The sequence below is a fragment of the Gallus gallus genome, chromosome 4 (genome assembly GCF_016699485.2).
Source record: "Gallus gallus isolate bGalGal1 chromosome 4, bGalGal1.mat.broiler.GRCg7b, whole genome shotgun sequence".
Classification (NCBI taxonomy): Eukaryota; Metazoa; Chordata; class Aves; order Galliformes; family Phasianidae; genus Gallus; species Gallus gallus.
The window spans coordinates 48,606,762-48,619,536 of record NC_052535.1 but is presented as its reverse complement, the minus strand read 5'-3'; the positions used below and the strand labels follow the sequence as shown (position 1 = coordinate 48,619,536).

General features: G+C 41.8%; 1 protein-coding gene across 1 annotated transcript in view; it reads left to right on the top strand.

Moving 5' to 3' along the window:
* Positions 1-12,775, top strand: part of TECRL (trans-2,3-enoyl-CoA reductase like) — a 54,159-nt gene that overhangs the window by 22,233 nt on the left and 19,151 nt on the right. Inside the window, exons 3-4 of the mRNA XM_420576.8 lie at positions 7,642-7,686; positions 8,243-8,346. Of these exons, the coding sequence (XP_420576.1) occupies positions 7,642-7,686; positions 8,243-8,346 (149 nt within the window). The remainder of the gene's footprint in view (positions 1-7,641; positions 7,687-8,242; positions 8,347-12,775) is intronic.

Here is a 12,775-nt window from a genome sequence, read left to right as displayed (position 1 = left end):
GAGGAAGCAAATCTCTCATACTAGAATGAGAGGAACCTTGGGTGAGCAGGACAAGAGCAGGGGACCGTGTCTGGACCTCAGACGTGGAACATGTCACCCTGTGACAGTGATGTGTTTGCATTCTTTTGCTCTCTTCTGTTCATACCCTGCTTATTTATTTTCCTATTTGAGCAGAAGGAGAACGTCTAAGGACAATCAAAATAAGAAATCTTTCAAATAAAACTTGATATTTACCATTATTTCAAGTTAATGAATGCAATTTATCAAAGACAAGAAGCTGAACAAATGATTTACAATAAAAGTAATGTTGTAGAGGGGAGTTCTGCCTCTTTCTAAGTTGTCCCCTAACTGCAATGATCCAGAATATATTTGCTGCTGGAAATAATTCACCACTGAAATAATCAATGTGCAAGTTATTCTGGGTTTGCAGCTCATTCGCTGGCTGCACTGATGTAAAATGCAGACTGGCCTCTCTCTCTGCCTGACTCCCACCGTTACAGAGTTAGTTAGGTGCCTGCTTCTAACTGTTCTGTACATCTACCTGTTTCCTGCTCTTGCATTTAGTTATCTCCAGTATGCAGAGGGGGGAAAAGCAGTTTCCCAAGCCTCACAGCTGTGCTTCTGAGGCACAGAAGCCTCCACTTAACCTAATTAAAGTGGTGGGATGGGAGAATTATACCAGCCAAAATAAACTTCTCCTAGGGAGAGCATGGGGGGCATCACAGAGCTGCTGACTCATCTATCTGATCTGTTGCTGAAGCAGGGCAGCTCCGTGCTGCTGCTTCCGCACGGCTTGTGGAGAAACTGCAATTTAGTACTGTTATTAGTGGGGATTCATTTTCAGTGTGGTGAATCTAGGAATGAATTTATGAGAATTTAATTTGCACTGGGGAAGAAATCATGGCAGCTCAAATGTGTTCACTTGATTGTTGATGGCATTGGTGCAGCCATTAGATGAAAAATAAAATGCTGCTATTAGGGTTAGTGAGGGAATGCATCCTAATTAGATTAGAGGCTGGGGAGAGAGCTGTACAGTCACATACGGAAAGAAAATGATAATTCATTAGTGTATTTTATTAGCTAATTGGCTAAGAACTGCTTTTAAAGAAGCACAACTAGGGCTTGGGGTAGGACTCTCCTCTGCCCATTACATCTGAGGTGGAGGCACAGATGAGTTTTTGAGCTATCTTTGCTGCACAAGCTGAGCTTGTTGGACCACCGAGTACTTCCTGAAGTAAGGAGATTCAAGTGATTTAGGCCTAAACCACAAAACATCAACCTGCATTTTTGGAAATCCTACCTTATTATACGAGCAGGCAAGACAAAGATGGAACGTTACTTTCTAGTCCCTGAAACACATAATTTGTCAATTGCATGTCCCTTAATGTGCAATTTCTCATGTTTGGGTCATTCCTTGTACAACAGTTAAGCTGACAAAACTGTGATTTATATAAAAATCACAGAGTCATTAAGGCTGGCAAAGACCACTAAGATCATCCAGTTCAACCCCAGCCCATCCCCAGCATGCCCACTGACCACGTCCCTCAGTGCCACATCTCCACAGTTCTGGAACACCTCCAGGGACGGTAACACCACCACCTCCACGGGCAGCCTGTGCCACTGCATCACCACTCTTTCTGAGAGGAAGTTTTTCTTAATACCCCACGTGAACCTCCCTGGCACAGCTTAAGGCATTCCCTCTCATCACTGTTACCTGGGCGAAGAGGCTGACCCCACCTCGCCACATCCTCCTTTCAGGCAGCTGCAGAGAGCCGTGAGGTCTCCCCTGAGCCTCCTTTTCTCCAGACTGAACAATCCCAGCTCCCTCAGCTGCCCTTCGTAAGACGTCTTATAGGAAGACTTAAGTCTTTAGGAAGACATAAGACTTTATTTAGGATGTACTACTGGAGCACTGTGCCTCTGGCATCTCCTCACCTCCTTGCAGGAATTAGGGGTATTCACTTATCTGTTTTCTAGTTTCTCTGTATTCTGCTCCGTAGTTGTTACTATTGAAATAAAAGGTGAGCCTCACTCCCGTTCCTTACCCATGCACATTAATTTAAATGCAATTCCACACACAAAGATCAAAATTAATTATAACATCTGTAGAAGTCTACAAGGAAAATTGAAATGCACATGGCAAGTTTTTCTTTCCTTTTTTTTTCCCCCCAATTATTCGAATATGCATACAAATACTGTTTGCATGCTTGCTTGCTTTTAGTTTCTGATGCTTTTTGCTTGTCTAAATTTTCAGTTAGTTTCAGTGTCAAGCTGTTTGGGATGGAAAATTGAAAGCTTAATCTGCTAGTGACAGAAATCGACCTCTAAATGACAAATAATATTCTGTTTGCTACTAACAACAATTGATCTTCATTACAACAAACTATGCTGACTCTTAAGAAATTTGTGTGTCATTATCCAATTGGAATATAGCTAAAGTCTGAGGACTTTTTTAGGAAAAAGAAACACGCAGGGTGGCTTACTGTTGGTATAGCCAAGATCTGCAGGCATCAGTTTGGCCTGCCCGTGGCTTGCCCTCCCAGTGAAAGCAGTGTGTTCTCAGCTAGATGTATTACAAAAAATAGAATAAATAAATGATCAAACCACTCCTTTTCCAAATTTCACATTCGTAAGAAAGTGGTTATTTGCGTTGTCATAGCAGTTAGGGGTCAAGCTGCCTTTGGAAAACACCAGGCCAAAGATTTTAACTGGAAAGCTTACAAATGAAACAGATCATAGAATCGCTCAGGTTGCAAAAGACCTTAAAGATCATCAAATCCAACCACGACCTAACCATACTACCCTAACCCTAACAACCCTCTGCTAAATCATGTCCTTGAGCACCATAGAGGAAATGGAAGCTGAGAAAGAAAAGGCATTTATCCCTGGGTACGGAGCCATTAAAACCAACACCCATTTCATTCCCCTGCTGAGATTTTACTGAATGCGACATGCTGGGCCTGCTCTTTCCATGGACTTCCCACAAAAACACAGATCTTGTTCAAGACCTTGCTCCCTCTCAGAACATTCTGATGCAGCACATCAAAGGTCCAGCTACAGCAAAAAACACAGCCTAGTCAAAGACCCTGGATCCAGCAGGTGCCTTTGGAGGGCCAGCCCCATGCTGTCGGGACCTAGCAAGGGGTAGAAACAGCATCTTTTCACCTGGCCCCACTAGCCCAGTCCTGTGCCAGTATGGTACTCAGCAGCAGTCATTTATTACAGTGAAAGTAAGCATAGTAATACCTTCAGATACTTTCTTTCTGGGTCTTGTGGCCCAGTTCAGTTTTACTGTGCTTTCTTAGGTGTGCCTTGCTTACGGCCTTCATGCTCGAGAATCACTCACATGCAATGCTAGCACAACATATCCCACAGCCTTTTCTTCCAAACCAAAGCAGAAAACAACAGTTTCAAGTAATTTCAGCATTCAGCATCCTGCTGTCAGCTCCGTGAAGCAAGGGCAGGCAAACAGTCCAGCAAGGCTGTGACTGTCAGCACGGTGATAGCTCTCTGTTCCTGAGAGTGCACAAACACGGCTGCTCCAACCCAGAGAAAGAACATTTCTGACCAGTGCTGTTTAAGGTCACGGACACAGAAGGACTGTATTTGTTCAGCATTTACTTGTCAAAGAAAGACCTCAGTAAGTTAGTTTTCAGATAAACTGTGTGTCAGTATATCTGCCTCCATATATTGCATACAAAAACACCTTCTCCTCCACAGCAGTATTTAAGTATCTCTTAGCAACCTCTTATACCTGCAAGACATATCAAAACGACAGTCTGGTTAAGGTGATGAGCGCATTTCAGCCACACTCAGTCCATACAGGCAAGGGCTGTTACATTCCTCAGCTAATGCCTGACCTTTGGTGACTATGTAAGGGCTATCGGTGCCTCAGTGTTCCCCAGAATTTCCTGTACTTCTGCAAATTTAAGCAACACGTTGCTGCTGATTGATTACAGTAATTTTGTTGTTCACATCCTCCTATTCATATCACAGCAGGTAGTGCTTGTAATTATTAACCCTATTTGTTATAAGAGATGCACGGGTAGCGAAAAACAATGAGAATCAAACAGTTCAACAGATAATAAAATCAGCTGTTCACGGAAAGTCAGCCTGCTAATTATCTCTAAGCTATGTCCGTCAGCTCCTGCGGGCATTTCTTAGACTCCTCGTTCCCCAGAGGAACAGCTTTTGCAGGGCTGAGTCCTAAAGAACGCACTTAATTTCCCAGCAGGAGAGATCCTCCTCACTGTGTATTTTTTTCAACCTCTGCTCTCACACAGGTCCACGCAACTTCATAAATACTCTGTGATAAATAGGCGTTTGACCATGTAATTAACTACAGAACAGGCAAAACCGAAGCATTGGCAACTGGGTGTGATACGGAAGCTGTCATTTCAGTAAGTGTTTGGATGGTTGTTCGACAGCACATCTCCTTCTTATCTCCAGCATTAGCAGGTGGTTACATGCGTTGGATTTGTTCAAACTAAAGGTGGCCGTCTGCTTTTACGTAGCCTTCCTTCTAATGCGTCAGCTGGCTTAGGTTTAAATTGTGGTTTTAAATACTGGCAGGTACAACAAAGCACTTGTCTCAAATCAAGCAGTTTTCTTCACATTCATTTTTAAAAACAGAACATGAAAAGCAAACTCGGTGTTTACTTTCTTTACCTCACCGTCACTCTCCAAGAAAATACCATCTTCTGCCCTTGTGTTGGAAAAAATGAAGTGTCTTAAAGTAATAGCATTAAAAGATTTTTACTTTTTCAGAACTAATATTGGGCTTTTTCTGTTTTGGACTAAAACATTCCACAAAGTCCGAACGGATTCGTGACAGAGGAGTCAGAATAAGGTAAAAGGATTAACAGTCACCATGAATTACTTACATTTCCAGAATAAAGGAAGCACGTACACATAGAAGGAACATTGCCTGCATCGTAACAGTGAAAAAAAATCAAGTGGTTTGTGAATATTCTTTCCGATAAGGAATGGGGGAAGCCTTCAAGTGCTCACGTGCGTGTATTTGGGGACGATGGTTTTAAAGACAGAAACGTACATTCTGAATCCTCAAGGATAAGTCAAGAGAATAGAAAGAATCAAATAGGAGATGGAAAACCAGGAAGCTATCTCAACAGCTATTTGAGCACGCTGCAAGGAATGGAATGTAAGTTATCCTGCAGGAATACTAGAAATCTAGAAAATACAGTGGAGAAACCACAATACTAGCTAAATGTTGAAGGATTTAATATTGGCTAAACAGACCCACGGTTTGAACCATAATGGTCCTTCTTGTGTTCTGGTCAGCCTGCCTTTTTTTGATAGTCAGAAACAGTCTGGGATATACAAGTGGGCTGCAAAATAAATTGCTTTTACAGCTTTTGTCCAAGTGTGAAATGCTGAGCCAAAAATCATAAACTCTGCATAAAGGAACAGAGCAGCTCTGCTGATCCCAAGGAACACACAGGGAACATGACCTCTTGAGGATGTCGAGCTCTCATGTACTCTCACTGTAGTAGTGAGTAGATAATAATCCATGACTATTCTTATATTCAGCAGGAGTTGCAAGATAAACTTCAGTCACCTATGTGCTTGGATCACCATTAATCTCTACATGAGGCACCATGGGAAAGTGTTCAGAGTGCTCCAGGCCATGTTGATGGGGCCCTGGGCAGCCTGATCCCCCCACAGCAGGGGGTTGGAACTGGGTGGGCTTTATGGTCTCTTCCAAACCAAGCCATCCTGTGATTCTATGAAAGTTTTTATAAGAATAAACTGGGAAGTAAACACTACTAAAAGTAAACTCCCTGGAAAAAAGAAACCATCCAGCTTCAGCTGGAAGCAAGAGGAGTTTTGCCTGATGTGGGAATGCAGAGAGGCTGTCAAGCATTGCACACAGCTGCAGCTATGTCTTTGTCTTTAATGAGTGCTTGGTTACTCTGTCTGGAGTACAGGCACTTGTGAACTCCTGCTGATGGTAGGTGTAGCTAATCTGCCAGCTCCTGCTGGCTCCAGGTATTGGAGGGAGCCATCAAGCCCCTGTTCTGACAGGCAGTAGCAAGAATTAATTGGTGTGCTGATTAGACACCTAATTTAGCTGCTTCTGACAGTGAATTTAGCTCAATCACAACAATTAATTCTAGGTCCTTCCAGCAAAATACACACAGCATCCTATGGATGGCCTGGAAATCTGAGACAAGGCAGTGTGATAACAATGGCACTGCAGACAAGCAGCAGCAAAGACACTCTCCTATCTGACTAAATCTTTGAGTACGTTCAAAAATAATGGTGCACCTGGGCTAAAGCACTGGAAATGTGGGGTGACACGCTTAAACATGACCTTTGTTTGCCCTTGTGCAGATTATGAGTCATACCTATGATTATGAGTTCCCACAGGATTAGGTAAATTGTCTTTTATTGAAACATACTGTAGTATGAATTAGGGGTGCTGAGGGGAAGATCCCAGTTTAACAAAGGTGCATTGCATTTCAGGATCCCAAATAACTATTGATATCTGCTATCCTGGAGGAAATAATATCTTCCTTGACAAGTTAGACAGCTGCTCTTTCTCTATCTTCCTTCTGTTATCTTTAATTGCCATGGACTGTTTTGGAGCTTTGAAAAAAAAAAGTTTGTGCCTTACTTGATGGATGTGTCTCACCTCCTGCTATTAGTGCTGGTTCATGAGTTCATCTAATACCTGTTCTTGCCTACAAAACTCACACATAGCCCAAGTGCTTTTAAAATGAGAGTGTGCTGGATACGCTGGTCCTCATGTGATCCAGGCTGCTCCCCTCCAGTCTGCACAGCTGTAGGCTCTGAGCCTCTTAAATATAGGTAGCACACAGAGTGGGAAAAATTAACAGCCTGCATGGCCAGCATCTTTTCTGCAATCTTTCTCTGGCACTTACTTGCTCTGGCAATGAGAAACACAAATGTAGCTGCAGATTGGTACCTCCTTGAACAAACTGACCAGTTTCCATCCGAATCAAAGGGCATCTCATAGCAACCTCCAACTGTTGTTGTGCATCTAAGAGCAGCCTTTAAACTAGACCACTCAAAAAGCTGCTTCTAGAGAACGTTCTTAAGTCGATGAGTATCATGGAAATCATATGTATGTCAGTATCACATACCCAGATGCCTCTGCTTTCTGTGTCAATACCTGCCTAATAGGATTACCGATTGAGAATCTGTGGTTAAGAAATAGCATAAATAGAAATAAGAAATAGTGTATTCCTAGTCAGATCTTATGTTCTTAAACCACCCCTATAGACTGGATGGTACAAAAAGCATCATGTTGGGAGTAGAAGCTAGACTGACTCCATTTAAAATGGATTTTTGGCGAATACTGTAAGAAATACGGTCCTCTTTATACTCCACAGTGGTGTACACACACTGCATTTTTCATGTGCTAATAGAGTATTCAGCTTTGAGACTGGCCCATCCAACACTTGACTGGGGAAAACAGATTTCTGCTCGAACTCCTAGCTCTCTTGTGCTTTCCTTGTATAGTTAATACCCAAAGAGCTGACTTTTTTTTTTTTTTTACCTCATCTTTGTAGCCATCCGCTAAAAAGTATACTAGCAAGGAGAGAAATTTAGATCACACACCATGAAATTAACAGCCATGCTTTGTGATTTGAACAGGTCCCCAGTGGTACCCTTCCCGTGTTGGTCTGCAACTGGAACGGAGTAAGTTTTCATACAGATGTTAAAGAAGACTAACGTATTACTAAGCCTTTGGCAAGTTTGCCCAAGAACTTGCATTCATCATGATGATAGTGCCACCTATTGTAAAATACCCTAAAAATGCAAATGCTTGGGCAAAAACTATCAAAAGTCATCAGTGACCAAGAGGCTGTGTAGCACTGACTTTCCCATTAGTCTTGCAAGACAGAATTAAAAGTAATCTATGAGACTGTGTCTCTAATGGTCTAGATAGCATCAAAACAATTCCTGTGCATTGCCGTCCAGCGTCATGTCAGCCTCATTCTTCTGTTAAAAAGAGGGAAGAGAAGCTGTCATAGAAATACTATAAGCTACTAACCAGGAAAATAAGCACCAAGTCACCAAAATATATCAGAAAACAAGCTGTGCCTTTTACATTTGAGGCACAGTCAGTAGAGTTCAGCACAAAGAAAAGGGTTCAACTGTTTGACCATTAGCAGGGCAGCCTATGCATTATGCTAAGCCACTGAACAGATGTGTGCTGTTTGTGCCATTTTCTCTTCCCTTTCTGTCATTCCAGATGGGCCTTATTTGAAGGATTCTGTTAACATTCAAAGCCTAGCAGCGTCCTCCATCATTACACTGTATTTTACAGACCTGGGTCAGCAGGTTGGTTGGACCACAGTAAGTATGTCCTTGTAAAAATCAGCATGACACGTCTTAATGTACAATGTCTTGTAGCATCAAATTGCTCCAGCTTCCTCAGCCTGTCCTTCCCTACGTCACATAGTGTAATTGCTTTATCCACAGTCTGAATAGAATTAAATTGATATTAAACCAAGTTATCAACATGCTAACTCCAACATTCAATTAAAGATTAGAAAATGGACATACCAATATTGCCCGAGGGAAAAAAAAAAATCAATTAAAAAGAACATTTTTAGCTTATCTGGAGTTTATATGCCTGTGAAGGACCTGTTGCCAAATACATTCATTTGCTTCGAGGCTCCTGTGGAGGTTATTAAAAAACAAATAAAATACGGATTTCTGGTAATCCTCTTACTAAAGCAGGAAAATTATTGCATGGGACCATCTTATTCTTTGCTTACCCAAAGAATGGTTATGAGGGAGTAGCAAGGCCAAGGATCTCAGGCAGAATATGCTCAGGAGTGTTACAACTTTAAGCGGTTTGCAGATGATAGCACCTTTTTCTTCTCACTATGGTTTAATAAGTATTGCTACAAGTCACTTAAAAAAATGGATATGCTCCTTATCAATTAACCAGTACACCCAAGGTGGATGTCACTGCCAGAATAGCTACTGACTTTGAGGAGAAAGAGCTTCTGGATCAGCGCTATGATATCACATATCCATCTGTCCTGCTGAAGGTCACATATGTTTCTTACTCGCCAGGTTAGCACATAGCTCCCAGAGCCTCAGTCTCTCAGAGGTTTTCACCCCCAAGAATAAGAACGTGACCTATATTTATCTTCCCCAGCTCGAAGAGAGGACTGAAATCCCCAAGTGGTGACAATCAGTTTATGAAGTGGAATTGGAGTTGTTTATACTCTGAGACCTCTACCCATTTCAGTAGAGATATGTGCGTTTGCCAAGGCTGAGGCTTTGTCCCACTGATTTCCATGGGGCCATACTGACTAATGCTAGTTGAGATCTCGTATCCCCCTAAACCATCCCACCTCTGCTATGGCCTTTTGAAGTATCCCTTATGGAAAAACTACTCAGTTTCCTTGCAGAGCAAGCAGTGCGAGTACTGTGGTCTCCTGTTTGCTGAGACTAAGGAATCTGCACAAACCTTATTTATTCTCTCCTTTCCTGATGGTTTATGTAGCAGTAGACAGTAACATAACTACAGCTTAATATTGCATTATAAATAGAGCAGTTACGACTACGCACCGATACTGCAGGCAGTGGCATTTTTGTAATGATTTGATCTGTGTGTGCAAAAAGTTGACGGTGGCTTTCTGAATACTCATCCTACCCCATTCTGTGCCACGTTCTAAATTGTCTTCATTCATCAGGAGAAATCTTCTTCCTAGCCACGTCATTTAGTTTAAATAGTGGAGAGATTTTATATTATAGCTAGTTTACAGCAATAGAGAAAGAGTTCATAAAAGACTGTATTTTAACAGTAGCAATTAAGAATGTATTTGTACACAGGATGTATAGTTTTACTGCTATTATTACTGTGCTTAGAGCTCCCATTCAAACCCCTTTGCTGTTCCATCAGATTTATGCACACAGGGACAGGTTTGATTTAAAAGGCTGACATTTAAATAAACAAGGCATAGAATAAAAATACTTCTTCCTCATCAGCAAAATGATAGCTGAAGTACAGAGGGCCACGTTCAGGTCTGCAGTTTAAAAATAGACACAGAAACATATGGAGATGTGCTGCTGCTCCAAGGCATGATGCATCGGGCATGGATCTGGCTGGGGGAAAACTAAGCACAGTGATGGATCTTCTGGGGCTTCTCATCTTACTGGGGATTACACATGGGGTGGTCACTTGAGAATCAAGAACACCAAGTCCCCAGGTCATATAATCATGGAATGGTTTGGGTTGGAAGGGACCTCAAAGATCAGCTGGTTCCAACCCCCCCTGCTATTGACAGGGCTGCCCCCCACCAGGCCAGGCTGCCCAGGGCCCCATCCAACCCGGCCTTGAACACCTCCAGGGATGGAGCACCCACAACCTCTCTGGGCAGCCTGTGCCAGTGCCTCACCATTCTCAGTAAAAAACTTCCCCCTGACATGCTTTCTTTTCTGTAAAACAAGTATTAGCTGAAGCACACAATTCTCTTCTGTGCAAGTGCTATCAATTCCCTTATTCCACCTGGGGGGCATACCTGAGGAGTGCTATCTGATGCTGCGGAGACACGAATGAGAGCTGAGTTTACAGAGCTCTTCTGTACATCTCCTGCAGAGACTGTACTCCCACAGGTGCTGGAAATTCCCACCACTGGAGTGATGGGTTTTTGTTTTTAATCTCTGTCCAATTTGGGGCCTAAGCATGTTTGACAGAGATCTCTTTTTATATACTGCAATGCAGCATGTGGCTTCTGGAAACATTATTGACATTTTACTGCTAGAAATGCATACTACTGCTTTAGTCAAAAGGAAACAGAAAGCCATTCTTCCTGCTGAAACTAAGGCTCATGCTAAAGCTTTCCTCATTTGAGCAGCAATTGCAGTTTGTGATTTATCAGCTTCTGTTTTTCAGTTGTTGCCTGGGCAGGCTACCAGAAGGATTGAAATAGAACTGAGAAAACAGCACAGAACTGTGAAAAATATATTTTACCTCCAAGCCTGTGAATTTTGTAAGAAAGATTAACCCTGAAACACAGTACTTCAGTAAATATTTTTTGTAACTGAGTTAAAATTAAGGATTGCTTAAATACTTTGACTCCTGGGAGCCTTAAAATACTGAGGCTGGCAGCAGAACTGCTTCATTTGCTTAGCCTCTAGCTCAGTTTGTACATATTTTTGCTCTATGTTTGCACAGCACCCCTCTTGTATACACACTGTAAACCCTCCTTATATGATTGATTCCACACAGCTCTGTGGTACACACAAATAATCAAGAGAAAAATTTTTATTCTGAGTTACCGCCTCAATGAATTTCTGTTCGTCTAAACCATAACGATGCTACGATGGTTGGACTCAATGACATTAGTGGTCTTTTCCAACCGTAATGATTTTATGATAAAGCTGGCTGAAAAAAAAATGGAACCATGTTTATGAGGTTTAGGATTATATATATATATGGATATATAGCGATATATATCTTTTCCTGGAATAATTTCAATAATTTTTTCAATGAAAAAAGAATCTGCTCAACTTGGAAATGTATAAACTAACACCTAAGCCTGAGAGGTCTGGGGAAATTGGAGGAGTGGGAAGCCTGGGACCCAGTGGGAAGTAGATAGACAAAAGAAAACTTGAAAGATCATTGCTTAGGAAAGAATCTGAGCTCAAGTTAGGAGAGAGAGCTGAGGATGTACAGGATATATAGGTGGAGAATGTAGTTCTCACCAGACACTTAATAGACCTTGCATATTTTGTGGCCAATTCAAATACAGCTGTGGGACGGGATCCTCCCATCTGAGTAACCCTTCCATAGAACTGTGAGTGCCAAAGAAACAGAACAGGTGGGTCCATGCAAATCTGTTACCAGCTTAAGAATGGCTACAACACAGATTGCTGAAGAGAAAGAACTTCCCAAACCTTTTCTGCCTGCTTAACTTCTTGGATCAATAGAGAATTTAATCATAGAAAATCTCCAGGAAAAAAAAAAAAGTCACTATTTCCTCTACAGCCACATTTCCAACCATAATTATTTGTAATACAAATACAGTACAGCTAGCAGTCTGTGCCTGGCAGAACTTTCTGCTTGAACACAAGATACCGTGCACAGTGGGCGTTGCTCTGCCTTGGTACAGCTGGCCAAGTCTTGAGCTGTTTTGGAGTCACATTCTGGGAACTTGCACAACACTGTAACTTTTTCATAAAGGCAAACTACCCACACAACATTGTTTTTATTTTTCATTTAATTAAGTCTAATAGCTTTCAACCTCCAAGGTTATCGAGAGAGAACAGCTTGCATTTGCATTTCTTGCCTTTTATTATGTATTTTCTTTGTAGTTTTCCTTAGGCCATATATATTTGTGGCTTTATGTTACTGCCCAATAGCAGAATGAAATGAACTGATAAGGGAAAAGGCGACCTTTCATTTGCTGAGATGGTGCAACTGGTCAATTGGGATTGCTCAGATGCTGTTTCTAATAAGGCAAACAGTACTGCAATTCTATCTCCTAGTCTCGGCAACAAATGCCACGAGCTTGTGATGAACCATGCCAGGACATTTGTTCTTCAGCCACCAAAGGGAGTTGGAGAGCTACTAGGACAACTAACTGTAAGAGAGGCGAATGCTTTAGTTGAGCAGAGAACAGGCTGCATAACCCATGGTTAGGTGTTTATACTAATACCCTTGAGTTTTTGCTGCTTAAAGTGCAAAGAGAAGTTAGAGGGAATTTGTTAAACATAAAAAGAGCAAGCTGGTTTTTTTTTTGTTTTGTTTTGTTTTGTTTTTTGC